The sequence below is a fragment of the Pipistrellus kuhlii genome, unplaced genomic scaffold (genome assembly GCF_014108245.1).
Source record: "Pipistrellus kuhlii isolate mPipKuh1 unplaced genomic scaffold, mPipKuh1.p scaffold_m20_p_1, whole genome shotgun sequence".
In the NCBI taxonomy this organism is placed as follows: Eukaryota; Metazoa; Chordata; class Mammalia; order Chiroptera; family Vespertilionidae; genus Pipistrellus; species Pipistrellus kuhlii.
In genome coordinates this window covers 117,975,262-117,995,410 of record NW_023425404.1, presented here as the reverse complement: position 1 = coordinate 117,995,410, position 20,149 = coordinate 117,975,262, and the positions used below count along the sequence as shown (strand labels likewise).

The 20,149-nt window shown below is 49.3% G+C and overlaps 1 protein-coding gene and 1 long non-coding RNA gene across 8 annotated transcripts in view; one reads left to right on the top strand and one right to left on the bottom strand.

Annotated features, from left to right (window-relative positions):
• The first annotated feature begins 735 nt into the window (after nt 1-735).
• LOC118732141 lies at nt 736-11,046 on the top strand. Its single transcript, XR_004992062.2, has 3 exons — nt 736-912; nt 2,054-2,058; nt 11,036-11,046. It is a non-coding gene; the product is annotated as an uncharacterized LOC118732141 (long non-coding RNA).
• The window catches only part of PFKFB3 (6-phosphofructo-2-kinase/fructose-2,6-biphosphatase 3), an 88,856-nt gene continuing 74,894 nt past the window's right edge, over nt 6,188-20,149 (bottom strand). For 3 of the 7 annotated variants that reach the window (XM_036461175.2, XM_036461168.2, XM_045588571.1), the window contains exons 9-16: nt 19,909-20,055; nt 19,655-19,759; nt 18,093-18,222; nt 17,397-17,459; nt 17,208-17,272; nt 14,452-14,625; nt 12,901-12,923; nt 10,797-11,051 (exon numbers count right to left, since the gene is read on the bottom strand). In XM_036461175.2, the coding sequence (XP_036317068.1) occupies nt 10,934-11,051; nt 12,901-12,923; nt 14,452-14,625; nt 17,208-17,272; nt 17,397-17,459; nt 18,093-18,222; nt 19,655-19,759; nt 19,909-20,055 (825 nt within the window). In that variant the 3' untranslated portion in view covers nt 10,797-10,933. Of the gene's footprint in view, nt 8,791-10,669; nt 10,723-10,796; nt 11,052-12,900; nt 12,924-14,451; nt 14,626-17,207; nt 17,273-17,396; nt 17,460-18,092; nt 18,223-19,654; nt 19,760-19,908; nt 20,056-20,149 lie in introns of those variants that run through there. The other 4 variants (XM_036461186.2, XM_036461202.2, XM_036461196.2 and 1 more) reach the window with 4 other exon arrangements.

Genomic DNA, 20,149 nt, shown 5'->3' with positions numbered 1-20,149 from the left:
GGGCAGAGCTGCAGAGCATGCCCCCAAGGCTCTGCCAAGTCTGACTTGGTCTGAGCTGCAGAGACCCTCAGGAACCCACCACAGGAGGAGATATATAAGTCAGAATCTCCCTACAAGTTCAGTTCGGGCTTTGGATCCAGAATTCCCCTGGACTAGCAGATCTGAAAAGTAAAGGTTAAACTTTCCTCCCTCAGAGTGCTGGCTAATCATTCTTCTGTGCATTCTGCCACAACAGTGCAGTAGGCAGCCAACTGATGTTTCTGTCTCATCACTGTTTCTATCCCTCTCTCTCTGTCTCTCCCTTCCTCTCTCTCTTTAAAATTAATAAAAAACATATTTTTTGAAAAATTAGAATTGTAGAAAACGTGGTTATCACTATAAAATTTATAGCTTTCCAATATTTCAAGAATTTTCTGATGAGATCAAAGGGATATTAATCAATGTAATTTTTAAATATTGCATTATGAAATCTGTCAACATTTGGATGATCTTCATAATGTTTGTGGCAGAAATAGAATATTGAGGGAATAGCTATGGTTATGTAATAATCATCATGCTCTATTAACAATGATTGCCTTATTCTGATTAAAGACATTCTAACTTGGCTGGAAGTTGTATGCCCTGAGGACCTGGGCATCAGTCTTGGAATGTGTTCCATTCTCATTTAAGACCTGCCTATTTTCATGGAAATATTAACCACCTTGTTGCCCAAATGATGGAGTCCCACCCCAGTCTACTTCCCCAAGCCTGTAAGCCCTACTTCCTCATGTAATCCTTGTCCTACCAAATATAAGCATCTGGCTTATGCGGGGCTGCAGAGCAGATTTCTGTGAGTGACCTGCTGCTCTCCCATACTGCCGGCAGTATTGGAATAAATGCTCATATATGATTCAACTTTGTCTCTGCTTAATTGTCTCAAGCTGTACAGGCAGCATGGACCCACTGATTATCTGGTTACAATAACTCCAGTGAGCTAATACTTTCCAAATAACCAATGTTGGTTTAAAAAAAAAAAAAAAATCAATTCAAGCCCTAGCTGGTTTGGCTCAGTGGATAGAGCATTGGCCTGTGGACTGAAGGGTTTTTGTTTGTTTGTTTTATTTTGTTTTTTATAGAGAGAAAGGGAGAGGGAGAGTTAGAAACATTGATGAGAGAGAAACATTGATCACCTGCCTCCTGTACACCCCCTACTGGGGATGTGTCCACAATCCAGGTACATGCCCTTGACCGGAATCTAACCTGGAATCTTTCAGTCTGCAGACCAACGCTCTATCCACTGAGCCAAACTGTTTCAGCTTGTTTTTGATTCTGGTCAAGGGCACATGCCCAAGTTGGAGGCTTGATCTCCAGTAGGGGCCATGCATTGGGGAGCCAATCAATGATTCTATCTCTCTCTCTTCCTTCCTCTCAATAAAATATATACTAAAATAAAATGTTACTTTTTAAAAAATCAATTCAAAGAGCAAGATTGACAAAATTAATTTTAATCTAACAAAGTACAAAAAGTTTATTGATATAGCTTCAGATTTGACACCACAACTATTCTTTATGAAACTATAATTTATTCAGTTTGGGTATAGAATCAGAGAAAAATATTCACAATTATCTGGAAAAGATATTAACATACTCCCCCCTTTTCAACTACATATCTGTGTGAGGCTGAATTTTTTTCAAATACTTTCACCCAAGCACTAATTTCACAATAGGTTGAATACAGAATCAGATAAGAGAATCTGCCACTAGAGAGACTTATAAAAAATACTAGGTGCCCGGTGCATAAAAATTCATGCTCTGGAAGGGGGTTCCTCAGCCCAGCCTGCCCCCCTCACAGTCCAGGAGCCCTCAGGGGCCAGAGGCGACCAGGCGATCAGAGGAAGGTGACACCCCATCACACCTCTGCTGCTGCCACTGCCAGCAGTGCAAGCCTCGGGCAGCCCTGGTTACTTGAGCATCGGGTAGCCCTGGACGGCTGGGCAGCCACCATCCAAGGCTTGCCTGTGCCTTGGGCTGGCCTTGGGCAGCTGGGGGGCTGAGGGGACTGGGGGACTCCAAGGGCAGGTACCTGGCCTTGCCGTGTGCCTACCACCCCAGCAGGGCTGAGGTGACTGGGTGCCACCATCTTGTGGCTGTGAGTGCTGCCATCTTTGAGGGTGGGTCAGTCAATTAGCATATTCCTTCCTTATTGGCTGTGGGCGCCGCCATCTTTTGTGACAGCATGAGAGTCAATTAGCATATTCCCTCTTTATTAGATAAGATAAATGCTATTCTCACTAAATATTTTCAACAAAAGTAGTTATTGTGCATAAAATATATTAAGTAATGTCAAGGGCTTTGCAATTTTCATTTCAAACACACTAAACATGGATAATCTAGCCCACATAACTAAGGGCTCTTTAGAGTCCTTAATCATTTTTAAAAGTGTAAAATTCTTATATACAAATATCAAGTAATCACATTGTGCATCTGAAATCAATACAATGTTATGTGTTAATTATACTGCAATTAAAAAAAACTTTTTTTTAGGTTCTTATTTGGCTTAGGGGAGGAAAAAGTAGAGTGCAAAAGAGTTTTGAGATCAAAATATTTGGAAACTGCAGCACTAAGTTATACTGCTTCCCTTGTTCTAAATTCAAAACATTCCAACCTTTAACCAAAAGATAGCGGGAGGGAAGAAATCCCTGGGGCATAGTGCCTGGATTAATCATTAAAGGAGCTTCACTTTGTATTTGGATGTCTTAGAGGTGTTTCTACTCTGGGGGTAATGCACTTTAGTAAGCACTTTGGGGTGGGTGAAGGCATTGCCTCCTGTTTGCAAAGCAGAGAAACTATTTACTGTGCATATAAGCAAACTTCCCAGACTGTTATAGAAAGGGTGAATGTAGCAGCTGAGGCTCTGGAAACCTATTCCTCTAAAACTGTCTGTGCAAGTGTACCCATGGGAAAGTCTCCATGTAACCTGGGAATAAGGTTTCCCAAGATGCTGGTCTCCAGGCCTCACTTGGAAGAGATGAGAAGGGGAAAACACAGAACCTTAGATACTGGATATCTGGTAAAGAGACTTTTATTCATTTGGTTGCAGAGATCCTCTGTAGCCTCAGGAACACAAAAAACATTTTGCTAATTAGCATGTGACTCAGTCCAATTGCTGTGGTTAATGATCCATCCAGCAGGGCCTTGCCCAGCTCTGTGGCTCTCAGGCTGTGTGACTGACAGTCTGACAGACCTGGGGCTTTCCCCCAGTTATGACAGAAAAATCCAGCAGGATCCTGCAAAGTAGGGATAACATTACCTACTTGGCATTTAAAGCACGTGGCACACATTATTAGATTAATAACTACCCTGTTTCCCCGAAAATAAGACAGTGTCTTATATTAATTTTTTCTCCCAAAGTTGCGCTAGGTCTTATTTTCAGGGGATGTCTTATCTTTCCATGCGCTAGGTCTTATTTTCGGAGGATGTCTTATTTTCGGGGAAACACGGTACCATTTCAGTGCTTACTCTGTGCCAGAAACTGTCAGGGGCTCTTCCTTTGTAAGATTTAGTCCTGACAAAAAGCCTGAAAAAGTAATTGTGGTGTTTCTTTACTCCTAAGAAGGATTTTTGTCTACATTCAACACATCTAAAATTGAATTTGGTCTTGCATTTGATGTGCGCGTGGTTTGTCTTGTTTAGTACAAAGCAAATAAATTGATGATACATCTTGTAATTAAAAATACAGTTTGGGTTTCCCCATTTTATGAATAGGGAACAAGTTAAAAAATATGAAGTAACTTATTTTAGTCTACACATTTGGAATGTGGTGGGACAGAGAGGTGAAGTGTGAACCGTCCATCGCCAAGAACCTAGGATTGTTTCATTGACTCATCACACCTGGCTGGCGTCTCTCCTCTCCCCGACGCTGATGCTACTACACAGCCAGGACTTAATGGACAAGAACCTGGTCCCACCCAGGCCTTGGGTACCTCTTCGGCCCCTTTGTTCACCAAGTGTATTTGTCAGCATATCCCAGTGAGACATCTTTCATTCAGTTAATCCTATATATCCAAGACAGAGTTCTTCTGAGGCCTGCTGCTTTAGTTTAGTCCTCAAAGAAAAGTGGACACAATGCAATGTTATAAAATATTTTACAGATGGAAGACACTCCTCCACCCCATCCCCACCACCACTAGGTTTCTTTCTAACAGTCCACCAACCCAGCCTGCCCCTAATCATTTTATCCTATACGTGGAATCCAATGTGACTAATGATCTCTGTGGGTGTCAAGGATATGCGGCTTCTACCTCCGACACCCACACTATTAAATAGATCCAGACTTCTCTCAGAGTGGGCAAAGTGTTCTCTTTAGTCCTAAGTGGCCAGAGTACCATGCTTTGAGGTGCTTCTGTTGTCTTTACAGAGATTCTTTCAGTATCATCTTAGGAGGATGTCAGAACCTGTAGTTGTCTTTATAGATTACCTGGGCCATCAATACATTAACTGAAGAGCTGCTCAAACTTTGAGAAAAACTAGATCTGAACCAACTCACATTGTGTTGAAAAATGTGAGCTCAAAATGAAGCTTAGGAAACAATCTTTATGACTTAACTCCACCAAACTTTCACTGCTTCATCTCTATTCTTTGAAACATTGAGAAAGTTTGTAATAAGGATTAAATAAAAGCCTTTGTCCTGGTATCTAGAAGAATCTTATCGCTTCAGATGGGTCTCCAATATATATTTTAGGATAATGAATGGTGGTGGTGGTGTCAAATTTGTTGCAAATGTTTTTTAGTATTTTTTTCCCCTTTTGCTTGATTTTTGATGACTATAGGCTAGGGCTGTAGTTTATTTTATTACTTTTAATCTTGATCACTGACCATCAAAAATTTAGACATTAACCAATATTTTTTCTCCTTTTTAATAGTCTGATTTAAAAAACAAACAAACAAACAAACAAACAAAGAAAAACATATAGGCCTAACCCTGGCCAGGTAAATCAGTTGGTTAGAACATCGTCCTGGTACCCCAAGGTTGTGGGTTTAATCCCCCATCAGGGCACATACAAGAAGCAACCAATGAATGCATAAATAAGTGGAACAACAAATTGATGTTTCTCTCCTCTCTTTCAAATCAATATAAAAATTTTAAGATAGATGGTACAATGCTATGATCTCATTAGCTTTTTCTTCTCAAATAGTTGACCAATTCTTATAGTGGTACCATTTATTAAAGAATTCCAAGTTAAGATATTCTTAACCGTGCAGGTGAGGAAGTGGAACACGAGCCCAGGGCAAAGTGAGATGAGAATCAATCTGACGGGAGACTCCAATCAGCAATGCTGCCCTATAGGAGGGAAGCGCCTGGGGTGAGGAATGCAGGTCCAGACCAGCCCCACTGCTGTGTAAGAACTGCTGCTGTTTGAAAGGGGCTGGGGAGGCAGGGGTTGGAATGAAGGGAATAAAAACCCATGGGCATACTGTATACCATAATGGTGGATACATATCAGTATGGATTTGTCAAAACCCATAGAGCTGTACAACACAGGGCGAACCCTAGTGTAAACTGTGGATTCTAATAAACAACCAGGTATCGATATAGGCTCATCAACCGTAACAGGTGCACCACGTTAACGAAATACGTTAATAATAGGGGAGACTTTGTACAGGGACAGGGGGACGGCACATGGGAACTCCGTACTAGTTGCTCTTTCCTATAAACCTGAACTGTTGTAAGAAATCAAGTCTCTTACTGTTATTTTAAAGTTGACACAGCTTGTTTCCCAACAGCTGACACTAGGCGGTCAGTATCTGCACGTCCTGTTTTAAGGAAGCAGTGCAGAGGGAGGTCAAGAACTGAGGGGTAGAAACTAGGTGTACTGACCAAAAGTGTCAATTAAAGATTCTTCTTGCCCTAGCTGGTTTAGCTCAGTGGATAGAGCGCTGGTCTGTGCAGTGAAGAATCCTGGGTTCAATTCTGGTAAAGGGCACATGCTTGGGTTGCAGGCTTAGTCCCCAGTGTGGGATGTGCAGGAGGCAGCCGATCAATGATTTTCTCTCAGCATTGATGTTTCTATCTCTCTCCCTCATATATATATATATATATATATATATATATATATATATATATACACACACATATATATATATTTTATTTTAAAGGAAAAAGATTTTTCTTCCCCCCCCCAAAAAAAAGACCAGAAGTGCATTACAGTGTATTTCAATTGGGTATTTTATTGTTCTGGCAACTGCAAAATATACAAATTTCTGAAAGGCAGCCGCTGTGTGAAAGCGGGCACAGCTTCCTCCCAGGTAATTAATTCAGACAAATATACAGAATGCAGAGAAGTCTTAAGTCGCACATAAAAGGCCCCAAACCAACCGACAAACAATAGACCCAATGTAAAAGGTTTTCTATTTTCAAGCTCCCTTATACACATTAAATAAATAAATAGCACATTTGCTATCAAAATAATAAAAAAATAAATTTCAAGTATTACAAACGAAATCATCATTGGTGTGGTTCAAACAGTTTTTCTCCTCCCCGCAAAACCAAGAATTTTGTCCATGCTCTCAGGACAGGAAAAAGGAGAGGGGCACACTTACCCAAAAACAAATATGCAAAGTTAAAAAAAAAAAAAAAAATTGGTCCCAGAAATTTTTGTGGGGGAACAGGGAGAGAGAGGCAATGAAATAGCAGATGCTTCATGCCTGCAGCTCCCATACACCCTCCATCCAACGCCTCCTCAGAGGTTTCCTCAGCAGCATTCTGCTCCTCCAAGGCTCCCTCCCTATCCATAGTCATGCCTCTGCCCCAACCAGGCCCTCACAACTACGTTTGTGGGAGGCAAAGCCTCATTTATGTCTGTACCTACTTCAGGCTGTCCGACGTGAGGGGTGTGCACCTTCACACAGCCCCACTCAAATCAGCTAGGAGAGTCAAAAACCAGAGCTGGCTCTGACAGCCAGGAAGAGAATGCCAGAAAGTGGGACACGATGAAGTCTATCTCAAGAGCAGAACCACAGGCCCCTCTGCCTAAATACACGCCACCCTACAAGCACACACTTGCGTCAAGTAGACACGAGATAGTGAGAAAGAGGAAAAACAACCCATCTTCCGTGGCACAGAATGTTACACACACATCCTCTCAGGCAGACTGCCGAGTAAGGGACAGGGGTTGAGTGAATTGGTGTGAAAATCTCACATTTTATTGTATGGTATCTGAAGCACATCCCACTTCTCAAGCTCCTCTCAAGTAAAAAACAGCTGTTCTCTCCACTTCCCACTCCTGCTGTCTCAGCCTGCCCACCCCTACTCTCAGCTAGCTCATAGGCTAAGCGGGGTGAGGAGGTCAGGCTCAAAAGCAGAGGGCAGGAAAGGAACACGACCTTTGGCACCAGCTTTTAGAAAGATCCTTAAAGGGTTGTTTGGACCAAAGCTGCCTCCATACCGTTTCTTCTGGACCTCAGGACACCCTGTACTTGGAGGCAACAAGGAGATAGAAACCACAGGTATTTGGAATCACATGTTCCCCAATTCCTGCTCAAAATGCCCCCCCCTCCCCAAAAAAAAAAAATGTCACAGGTGCCACTAAAGCAAGAGAGAACATTTCCCGAGGAATCCCAACACCATGCCAGGCAAACAGCAGATGCTCCGTGAAAATGTGCGGGAACGAGCGGACTCCTGCAGGCGGCCATGAACACAGCCTCTTGGAGGAGCGGCCAGAGTGGGGCCTGGCTGGGGCCACTGTCCCCACAAGGAACTATAAGAAGTGATGAATGTCCTGAAGGCTGGATCCTCGCTCTTCTCCATGCGGTCTCCCAGGGGCTGTCTTGCAATGTTCTGAGCTCTTGCTCCACAGCCATTTTACCGGGGTTCCTCTGTGCTCCCCCTCTCATGGGAATGCCTGACTCCACACATTCTTCCAGAGGCACAAAACCCAGACATCTAAGTTCCTGAAGGGAAGCTGTGATTTTCACATGTTCTGCCAGAAAAAAAATCTGAAAGCAAAGCAGGCCACAGAAGCCACGTCTCACTCAGGTGCCTCTGATCCAGGGGGAGGGCCCGGTGCCATTTCCTCTTGCCAACACCGCCACACTGTCTAACATCTTCAGCGGCTAAGCACAGACTGGGGACGGTGTGTGGACACGGAGAGGGTCACTGCTGAGCAAGTCCAGCTCAGGGACTTCTGTCTGTACCTCCAGACGGGCTCTCTGGCCGGCTCCACCCCAGCAGCTTGTCTTCGCAGGTCAACATCCCAGACAAAGATGCACCAACAAGCCTGATGAACGTTTTCTACATCCCTGAACCGTCGGCAACTGGGACGTAGGCCCCTTTAATCTTAGGATTCTGAGACCAGTGTCACCTTCCCAGCAGGGAACATTTCAGACCAAGGTCACAGACATGAGACAAAACAGCATGAGGTGCCCACTGTCCTCTCCTCAGGGCCTTCCCTCACCTCCTCCACGGCTCATCATCCTCACCAAGTCTTGTGGAGGGTCCGTGAGGCCACAGCCTGGACAGTGGGAAGAGCATGGGATGGGGGTGGCCGCAAAAACATGGATTCTGTCCACACACGGGAAAGGTGTGCTGAGGTCTCGGCCGCCCAGGTGCCGCTGGGAGCAGAGGTTCCCTTTGGCCAGTAGACCCCTCTTCCACGTCGCCCAGCCCTTTCTGGGAGAAGTCGTTGGGACGGTCGGCCTCAGGTGGCGGGAAGAGCCCTACCTAAGCTGCGGGGATGGACATGGAATGGAACCGACAGGTCTGCCTCAGTGCGTCTGGGAGGAGTCGACGCTGCTCTGGGAGCCATTCATGTTCTGTTTTCAGGAGAAAAAAGGTGGGGAAGGGGAATTGTTATTACTGTCGACTACGTTTCCAAAGCAAAAGACTGAAGCCATGCAACTGAGACTTCAACCTCCCTCCCCCAGACAAAAACACAACCCCGGAGAGCGTCAGTGACCAAACTGGTGGCAGTTACCCAGGGAGCTGCCCCAGGAACATGTGGAGGTTAAGGCCAGGGCCGCATGGGCGAAGGGCCTCGTGGCAGGAGAAGGAGAGGAGGGGCAGTAGGCAGCTCTGTAGGTTAGAGCTGTCCCGGGGAGCAATGGGGCCAGCACCCTCCTCAGCTCACAGCCCTCGGGAGCTGCGGGGCTGCCCCTGCCCCGGGAAGTCTTGTTGGCCACGCCAGGCAGAAGATGCTCCAGGAGGCCCTCTAGACAGCATTAGGACTCTCTCCCTACCCGGCTCAAGTAGCCGCACCCCTCAGCCCCTGGATCCAGATCCTAGGAACACGAGCTTGGCAGCTGGAGCACAGGTGCTGCAAGCAGGCTGGACGTGGGCACTGTCACTAAAGCTCTCTTCCTGTTCTCATAAAAGTAATCCCAGCCAGAAGCCTCACCTGTGAGAAGCTGGCCAGTACTAAAACCCCCTAAAAATGTTTTTTTAGCCCTGACCGGTTTGGCTCAGTGGATAGAGCGTCAGCCTGCGGACTCAAGGGTCCCAGGTTCAATTCCGATCAAGGGCATGTACCTTGGTTGCAGGCATATCCTCAATAGGGGGTGTGCAGGAGGCAGCTGATCAAAGTTTCTAGCTCTTAATTGCTCTCCCTTCCTCTCTGTAAAAAAAAAAAAAAAAAAAATCAATAAAAAATGTATATTTTTTATTTTTTAAACATATTTTATTGATTTTTTACAGAGAGGAAGGGAGAGGGATAGAGAGTTAGAAACATTGATGAGAAAGAAACACCAATCAGTTGCTTCCTGAACACCCTCCACTGGGGATGTGCCTGCAACCAAGGTACATGCCCTTTACCGGAATCGAACCTGGGACCCTTGAGTCCGAAGGCTGACACTCTACCCACTGAGTCAAGCCGGTTAAGGCAAAAATATATTTTTTAAAAATGTTTTTCTATCAGCTGGAGACAGGTGATGGCTGCCATTGCACAGCAGCGATCTCTTTAACCTCCCTAATTTACCCACTCAACAGGGAGGCACTTTTTAAAAAGCGTCCTCTCCCATCCTGAGTGTTTACACCAAGATTGTCTTATAGGGCAGAGGTACAGAGTGGAACCAGAGAGACAAATATGCAAGGACCACCTGGGCCCACTCCCCTCCGCTGCGGAACCGAGGGCCCTGGTGCAGGAATCCCTGCAGAAGAGAAGCCCGGCTGGGAGCACTGAAGGCCAGATCTGAGCCTGCTCTCAGCCGGACTCAGGAGCCCAGGCGACCCGACCTCCAACCACAGCACATCAGACAGTGTCAGTGAAGTGGGTGTCTGTTGGGGAAGACTCTGTAGCCTCGAAACCAGAGAGAACCCAGCCAACGTGTGGGGTCTGAGCCAGATGCTGCCCAGCTGCCTCCAGCCCGCCCTCACACATGTCACGCCTGACTCCGAGCGCCCACAAATGGTGGTGATGAGGCAAGGACACCAGGGGCCGCAGGCACAGGCATTGTCAAACCATTCACTCATGGCGTCCCTGGCTCAGGACACATGGAAGGGAAGGAGGAAGTGAGAGAGGGTCCTCGGGACAATGGTGCTGCTCTTTAAAAAATCATGAGTTCTCTGGCATGGGGTGTATGAGTCACACACTTCACAATGGCCAGTCTCCACACAGACCGGGGCGCCCTGCCAGGCAGAGATGCCATGACTCAGAGAGATGCGGAGGGGACCGAGAGGGGCATGCACCGAGCCATTTACCTTTCCAAGGTTAATAAGGAGAAAACTTTGAGAAAATGTGACAGACAGTTCGTCTTTCAAGCATAGTGGGGGCAAAGGAAGAAACATGTTGGAAAAGAAAAACAAAAAAGAAAAAAACACAACATCTTTAGTAGCGTTTTGCTGTTAGTGTGCATTTGAAATTTCAAAGTCCGGGCTGCGTGGTGAATAGCTGGCCCCAAGCACAGGGGACAGCCCCCAGGACTAGACGGAGGACACCACACCGGCTGGGCTGTCATGCTCGCCTTATTGGGAAACCACACTCACTGGCACCCTCCAGCCACAACCCTTAAGATCCCAAGGGCTCCCCCACTCCCCGGGTCTCTTGGAGCTCCTACTGCTCATGAGAAGAAATGCCACTGGCCTGTGCAGAGGGAACAGGGGGCACCAAAATGCAGAGTGGAGTGCAAGCCAGAGCGCTGGGCATCCCCACCAAGGCACAAGGCTCCCTCTCTCCCACCATAACTACCGGCCACAGGGCACTGTGGCCTCTTACAGAGCCACATTATCAAAACACCTCGCTATGTCCCTATCTCCATTTCATAGGCGAGGAGGTTGGAGTCCTAGAATGGCACCACCTTGCCCAGCGTTCCAAAGGCAGAGGTAGTAGGGCCAAGTTCGAACCGGGCTCAGTGTGACTAACAATGCATTTTGGGAGCTGCAGCCCCAGACAAGGGCTTGTGCTCCCCGGCAGGGCTGAGCGCGGAAATCCCAGAGGGAACGCAGATGTGAAGGGTCCGGAGAACACTTGTTTGCTGGACCGGAGGGAGTCTAGCCTAAGGTACCGTTAGCCTTAGAGATGGGCACGTTCAAGCTTAGTAGGTAGGGGAAGTGCCCAAATGGCCCCCTCCAGCAGAAAGATCTCTTTCCTGGCAGCTCCAGGCCATGTAACAGGAAATGCACAAATACATGGGGAGACTCCTAAAGCCTGCATTTCATGGACACGCCCACATTAAGTAAACACACCTCAGCCTCGGGGAAACAGCTGCGTGGGAGAGGCCGCGAGAGCTTAAAAAGATCAAACAGCTCCAGGCAGTGGTAAATGTCAGGTGCCCAGGCAGGGCAGGGGAACAGTATGGTAACTGTTCCCAGAAACCAGCCGGGAGAAAGCAGCCGGCCTCACAAGTCCTGGTCCAGCCACTCACTGCCTGACCTAACTGCCCTCGGACATCCTGGGGTTATTTTAAGGATCAAAGGCAGGAGATAAGCACTACAGGTGGTGCCACCTAATCTAAGCGCCAAACAACTCCTGTTTTCCCAGAGCAAGCCAGGCTCTTAAGCTTATCAGGCTGACCTCCTAAAGGCCTTTGGCTTTGGCATGCACTGGGGGAGGTACCCTAATCAGCAAAAAGGATCACGGGTAGGTGTGACCTGAGGGGTTGGAGAGGGTGATCTTTCTTGGTGGCTATTCTGAAATTGCAATAGAAAGGCCTCGGTTCCTTCTGTAGTTGGGGACCACCAGAGCCCTGGAAACAATGAACCAGAATTTTCTGCAGAGAGCTCTGGCTGCAGGAAAGGGGAAACCAAATGGGTCTGACTCGAAAGCTGCCTCAATCCTGAACATGACTATTAAGGCTGAGCAGGTTCCCATACAGGACAACCTGATCCAAAACAACAGTTTCTAGTCAGACCTCGTCTGGTAAACGGGGATAGTAACTGCCCTCAGACACCCTGGGGTTATTTTAAGGATCAAAGGCAGGAGATATGTGCAAGCACTACAGGTGGTGCCACCTAATCTAAGCGCCAAGGGGTGGGACGGGGAGGGGGGATAGTCCCTGTTAGGAGAGGCTGAAGGGTCTTTCTCTGTTTTGCAGATTGGGCTCTGGGTAAACGTTCCCCTAGAAAGGAAAGGCTCTCCTAGGGGGAGACACAGAATTTCAAATAGCAGCAGCAGACACAAAACTTAGCTCACCACCAAAATCTGACGCCAAGGGAAACAAATGAGATTTAGCATTAACAGTAACTCAGGGCGTCAAGAGGGAGTGAGGAGCCAGCTGTGGCAGTGACAAGAAAACAGCTGGGCCGTAACCACTTTTGTGTCTTGTGCTCTAGATTCATGAATCCCTCCTCTCCCTCCTCTCGTGGCCATCTTGCCTCCTTCGTATTTCATAAAAACCATCGTTTACCTCAACATTTCAACAGACAGGAGGCCAAACGGGCAAGCAAGGAGAAAGAGGTGCTAGCAGCAAAACCATACAGAGAAAAATACTTACAAACAGGCTTTCCCTAGCAAAGGCTGCAGAGAGAAAAGGTTGAGAGGTCAGTAGAGGGACAGGGTACAAGGCCCAGGTCGTGTGAAATCAGGATTCCTCTGCTGGGACCCCCAGCCTGGCCCCACTTCCAGACTCCCCAAGGATTCAGCTCAGCAACCCCGAAGGCCTGTCCTGCCAAAGTTGGGAGAGCCCCAGCTATGCATCCTCCATCACCGGGGACAGTGCAGCCCCACACACCCACCATCAAACCCAGCCCAGGCCAGTCCCTACCAGTGTCGGTCACAGGAGCCTCTAAACTTCCAACTATGACCCCACAGTTTACACCAGAACAACGTCACAGACATGCCACGTAGAACTTCAGTTGTTTTCATAAAACAAAACAAAACAAAAAACCCTCTCATTTTAGACCTAAAAGGAGTATTAATTAGATATCTCCAAGTTCTACCCCCTCATTTGGAAAGCTAAGGAAATTGAAGGCCAGGGAGAAATGGCCTACTGTTAGTGCCAGGGGCAGACACTGTGCTTGATGCTCAGCACTTATTCCCTCATTTGATCTGCTATGGCAGTTGGCGCTACTCCCCTATTCTACAGATGAGAAAACAGGCCTGAAGAAGTTCAATGACCGGCCGAGGCTGCACAGCACTTGTCCCCACCTCTCATTTCCAGACACCACAGGCTTTAAATGAGGGAGAGTACAGGCCTTAGTGTCAAACTCTTAGACCAATCCAATCCAAAGTTAGCCATAACTTCTTTGTAAGAGCTAGGCCTGGTGGGTGGAGGTGGGGAAAGACCTTGATGGGATCCAAATTTGTGCCCAGAGATTTCTATGTCTCACAGATTCTTCGCCATCATTGAAGGAAAAGTGGTTTTCTTAAAAACAAATCCTAATTTGTTCTCCCAGTAGTGAAGATCTTTCAGTGTTTAATCTTCTCAGGGAATAAAGTGAAGTCTAGTAGGTTTTTGCTTTTGGTTTTTCCACTACCTGCCGGGGCAACTGCTGTGAGAAAGTGGCTGTTTCCAGGCCATCCGGCCCTGTGAGTTGGGCTGCCCTGGGTCCCACATGCGGGCTCCAGCTGAGGACATTCTCGAGGGCCCCTTTGACTACAGTTTTTCCACAATGGGGAGCCCCGGCGAGAAAGGAAGGAGAAATTCTCAGCCACGGGCCTGGGACAGAAAAGATGTCCTCAGGCCATGCAGAAGCCAACAGCCCAGAGCTGCATGGAGACTTCCAAACTAGGGGCTGCCTTCCACTCCGCTTTCAAAACCTACCCACCAAGGTAAATAGGACACAGACGCCACCATTTCTCCTGCTCTGCCCGGCTCTGCCCAGTGAAGGGAACCCCTCAGAAAGCAGCTATGCAGGCTCACAGCCATGGTCAGGACGGACCTGACGGGACCTCCGGGATGTTATAAACTTCAGGCGCTATCTCGTGTTCTTCCCCTCCCCCGCCCACACGCAGGCGTGGGTCTGAGGCTGTGGTGGCACCCAGGGGCATCTCCCCATCCGGATGGGAGACACGACGGCCAGGAAGGAAAAGGGGGGTCACGCACTTGTCCAGGCAGCTGCGCGGGCACCTCCGTGGGCAGGCAGTTGGGCAGGGAAGCGGAGGCAGAGGCCACATGCTCCTCAAAGCTGTTGATGCGAGGCTTTTTGGTGGGCTCAGGGCTGGCTAGTGGGGTGACACTATTGCGTCTCATGAGTGGGTTAGGTCCCTTCTTTGCGTCCTAAGCGAGACAAAGACAAAAGAGAGAAGGCGACAGTTACACGGAGAGGGGAGGTAAATAAGCCAAAAAATAAAAATAAAACCCAATCAAAACACATTTCTCTGCTTCTGGAGTTTACTGACAGGACAAGACCGACCAAGGTGAATGGCCCTGGGACCACGGGGTGCCATTCTGTCTCGCATCTCCCAATCGACAAAGGCTGGTCTCCACCTGAGGCCCTTTTCCAGATAATTCCAAGATATCCACCCACCCAGATAAGCTCAACATTCACCAAGCAGGCGAGGGGAGAACAGTTGGACCAGTTCTCACAGTCATTCAGTTACAGCGGACAGAGAGGTGGGAGAGAAGGACCTTGCTGCCATCCTCCCAGGAGAGGCGTGGAGGGGTGAGGGGAGAGAGGCCTGGGAGTGAGCTCTGGGAAGGGGACAGGATGGTAGGATGGGCGGGCAGGAGGAAGGTGTCGGTGCTGGACACCCCGGTACTGACCGAGAGCCAGGATCTGCAGAGCACGCACGGAACACCTCCTGCGTCCACACTACACCCGGCTCAGGACAGGAAAGGTGGTTCCAAAGCCAATAGGAGACCGAGGCCGGAGGGAGGCAGAAACTACCAGCCAGAGCCAACCATTGGCTAAGTGACAATGCGATTGGGGCGATCCCCATGGCCTGTCGCTAGAGCTTGTCACCCGGGAGGCTGAGCTGGAGTCGGTCTCCACCAAGGACCTGCCCCGGTTCCGCACAGGGTGCAGGGACCATCAGAGCCCCGGGCAGCCGAACCTGGTGCTGGGGGGTCGGGCTGGGAGGCTGCTCCGCACAGAGCCAGAGGAATGCAGCGTCTGTCACCCACAGAGGTCCAGAGAGGGGGTCACAGAGCCCGGGGATGCTGCCTCCTGCGATTCAGTCAACCAGCCAGGCAATTGCCGGTGGAAGCCAGGGTTTTAATGCCCGAATCTTTTGGTCAAGCTCCCAGGGAACAGGAAAGTCCCCTGTACAGACGGGAATGTCATACGTGATATACAGGAAAGTGTGGGACTGATGCTGGCAAAGCACCATATTACAAAATAAATCCCAACTTTCTTCCATGACACACACGTGGGCAGAAAGTGGTTCTGCCCTGGGAAGAGCCCGCCAGGTCGAACACCAAATCTCAGACCTCCCAGGGGACGATCAGATTCCACCAGGCACTGCTGTCTCCTGGAAAAGTTTCCACCCACCATCCCTCCTGTCCCTAATTTCCAAATTATATAGGTTTCTCCACCCGGCCAGCATGGCTCAGTGGTTGAGTGTCAACCTATGAAACAACAGGTCATGATTGGATTCCTGATCAGGGCACATGCCCAGGTTGCAGGCTCAGTCCCCAGTGTCGGGCATGCAGAAGGCAGCTGATCAGTGATTCTAAAATCATTGTGTTTCTATCTCTCTTTTCCTCCCCCTTCCGCTTGAAATAAAAAATATGTTTTAGCCAAAACCGGTTTGGCTCAGTGAATAGAGCGTCAGCCTGCAGACTGAAAGGTCCCAGGTTCGATTCCGGTCAAGGACATGTATGTACTGTATTTTTCAGACCATAAGACGCACTTTTTCCCCCCCAGAAGTGGGGGGAAAAAGTCCCTACGTCTTATGGTCCAAATATAGCCTACACATATACTTTTAAAAAAAAGTTTTTTTTACTTGCCCGGCTCTGTGTGGTCTCTGTGTGCTTGCCCGGCTCTAAAATGGTTCTAAATACTGCTGTTTACTTTACAGGGTTGATTACATGTGTTTATGACTGTGATGTTGGGTTTTAATGCACATAAAATATTTTAGGACACTATTTGTTTCAGAATCTTTTTTTCTTCATTTCCCTTCTCTAAAAACTGGTGCGTCTTATGGTCCGGTGTGTCTTATGGTCCGAAAAATACGGTACCTTGGTTGCAGGCACATCCCCAGTAAGGGGTGTGCAGGAGGCGGCTGATCGATGTTTCTCTCATCAATGTTTCTAGCTCTCTATCCCTCTCCCTTCTTCTCTGTAAAAAAAATCAATAAAAAATAAATAAATAAATAATATATATATATATATATATATATATATATATATATATATATGTTTTAAAAAGTCCTAAGTTTCTCCAATCCCACTTCCCTTTTCACTATTATCCTTTCCTGGTATTTCTGCACCTACCCACAAAGAGGTGACCACTTTAACTAGTGGCCCTGGAAACTGAAAGCAGTTTTCGCTGCCTCAAAGGAAAAGGCAACATACGTGTGCTGTGGCCACAGCTAAAGAGCAGAATGTGTCTCCCTCGCTGCTACTCGCTTATCGGTCAAGGAGAAATGGGAGAAGAAAGCATGGAAAGAGAAAAAAAGAAGATGGCAAGGAGCCACAAGAAAGACAGGGCAGGAGCACACAGATGCTGAGAAAAGGGAGGGGAGGATGTCACCCAGGCCCTCCTGGTTCCAACAAACTCTCTCCGTGAGAACAGAGGCTCCCTTCAGCATTTACAGGCAACACAAGACGAGGGACTTCCCAAGAGCTCACACGTTTGGGTCCCGCCCCGACAGTCCTAGGGATGGAGGACAGGAAGGGGTGCTAAAGCTTCCACTCACCTCTGACCTCTCCCGGTGTGTGTTCACGGACTCCACATTCAGGTAGATGGATTCTACACGGCAGCCTGGCCGGGGGAGAGAACAGCTCAGGGTTAAAGGGGACGAGCCGCTTGCAGCCCCGCAGGCACCGGGAGCCACCATCCCAGGGCGGCAGGGCTCACACGGCACGGCCTGCATCACCACACTCACCGTAAGCGACCGGCGTCAGCTTCAGGACGGTGTGAAGGGGGCATCGCAGGTAAGGCATTTCCTCTGAAAAGATGAGAAAGGGCCCCACGATCAGACATGAGACTTGGGGATGGACATTCCCAGGCCCGCCGAGAGAGCCTGGCCAGGCCGGACCCTCAGCGGCCTCTCCTCGGCCCCACCCCTCACACAGGCCCTCCTTGAAAGTGGACAGTCCTAGAAAGACACCTAGCCCAAAGAACAAAACCAGAACACACCCCAAACCCGCTCTCACAGAATGAGTTACAGTTTAAAAAAAAAAAAAAAAAAAAAAAAGGGGGGGGTGCCAGGATTCAGCTGAACCTCTGGCCGACTCAGGCTTAAATTTTGCAGGCAGAGTTTTCTGGGCTATTTATTCATTAGAGGGGGGCTGCAGAGACGAGCTGGCCCCTCCCCCTTGCCCAAAGCTGCTGAGAAAGCAGATGAGAGCTTTCAGGGGCTGTGAATGAAGCCTTTGGCCCACCATGCCTCACGTCCTGCTATGGCGCTCCCAGGGGCTGTCCTGAGGGCTCTCAGAGGCCCAATAGCACCTCGCAGGTCGGGGAAGGCAGGACCAGGTCTGCCGCTACCCCACGCTCAGAGGTCATTTTCTCCTCCTCCTTTCAGGATGGCAACCCGCCCCCAGCCCCCCACCCCCAGGACGCTTGAGGAATGTGGCACCTGCACTCTTATCCAGGAAGTAGGCCAGCAGGCAGCGCAGGACAGCCTGGTGGCAGATGACCAGCACATTCTCCTGCCGCTCCAGCTCCATGATCACTGGCTCCAGGCGCTGGACCAGGTCCTGATAGGACTGCAAGATGGAAGGACAGAGGGACAGGCGCTGTGCTGGAGCTGCACACAGAGGAAGGCAAAATCTGGGCCGCCTTGGCCACCCCTCACTATGCACTAGAAGACATACGATTGATTGAGCAGTCAACACCCAGGCGGGTCTTAGTGCTGCTGCCTGTGGCCCTGGGAACCCACCTCAGCATGCTCCCTCAGAAAGGGAAATCGCCGTGTGTTGCTGAGGAGGTGGAGAAGCGATCCTGAGGACACTGGCCTGCACCCTCCCTCTCTCACCACTCCTTTCCTCCCTTTCCCTCTGCAGGAGGAGTGTAGTCTGACACACGCTGCAGCATAGATGAACCTTGAAAATGGTATACTAAGTGACAGGAGCCAGATACCGAAGCCCACATACTGTACAATCCCATTTATATAAAACCAGTGGCCCGGTGCATGAAATTAGTGAATGGAAGGGGGAGGGGGATTCCTTCAGCTCAGCCTGCACCCTCTCCATCTCCCTTGGGGGATGTCTGACTGCTGGTTTAATCCTGATTCCAGAGATTTCACCCCCAACTGCTCTACCCTTCCTACCTACAGGGATTGGGCCTAAACCGGCAGTTGGACATCCCTCTCACAATGGGACTGCTGGCTCCTAACTGCTCACCTGTTTGACTCCCTAATCGCCCCTAACTGCCACTGCCTGCCTGCCTGATTGCTCCTAACCCCTTTGCATGCTTGCCTGATTGCCCCTAATCTCTCTGCCTACCTGCCTGATCTTCCCTAACCGCTCTCTCCTGCCAGCCTGATCTTGTCCCCAACTGCCTCTGCCTGCCTGCCTGATTGCTTCTGACCCCTCTGCCTGCCTGCCCTGATCTCATCACCAACTGCCCTCCCCTGCAAGCCTGGTCTTGCTTCCAACTCTCCTCCTCTGCTGGCCTGATCTGGCCCCTAATGGCCCTCCCCTGCTGGCCTAATCTCGCCCCCATCTGCTCTCCCCTGCCTGCCTGATTGCCCCCAACTGCCTCTGCCTGCCTGCCTGATCATCCCTAACTGTCCTCCCCTGCAGGCCAATTTGGTTCTGATTGGTCAATTTCTATGCCAGTCAGCGTTAAAAGCTCTGCCTCCTTGGCAGCCACTGGCTCCTCACAGTTCACCCAGACTTGGTTCTGATTGGTCAGTTTCTATGTCAGTCAGTGTCTCTGGGTCTATCTCCAGGTCTGATCAGAAAGGCAGGGCTGATCAGCAGCCCCCACAGAGGCCAGAAAAGAAACAGAGTCGTGACTGCTGGTGAAGCCTGAAGAGAAAGAGAGAGGCAGTGGCTGATCAACAGCCCAATACTCAGCCCCTGAAGGACCATGGTGAACTCCACCAGGCACAGCACACAGCAGCTACACCTGGCCATTGCTCACCGAATGGACAATGACCCTAGGAAGAAGGGACAGCAGCGCCAGCACACGTACCTCCCCAGTGGGGTACCGGTAGTAGTACTTGTCCTGCTCGCGCAGAGCGTACTCCTCAGGGTAGGTGTCCTTGATCTCCTCGTAAGTCATCTCCTCACAGACACCCTGGAGAAAAGACCCAGTCACCTTGAGCTGGTCAACACACACGTGTGGTCTGAAAGGGCTCTCAGGGTTTACAGCACATTCGGCAAGAAGAGGCTTCCTGGCCCTCTCTCTCCTGCCCCCCGATGGCCATCGCCAGACCCAGAACTCACTGCGTCGATTTCATTGAGCGCTTTCCACTGTTCATAGGGAAGCTGAAGGGCTTCAGCCGTCTGGATGGTGCTCTTCAGCTGGCTGGCCCACACCTTGAGGTCCTTCAGGTTCTGCTCCTCCACAAATTTGCTCAGGGCGTTGGCAAACTGAGGGCATAAACAAGAGGGACACACACTGGACTCCCAGCTCCTGTGCCCCCTGGAGAGGCAGTGCAGGGCTCATTCCCTGCACTGGGAATGG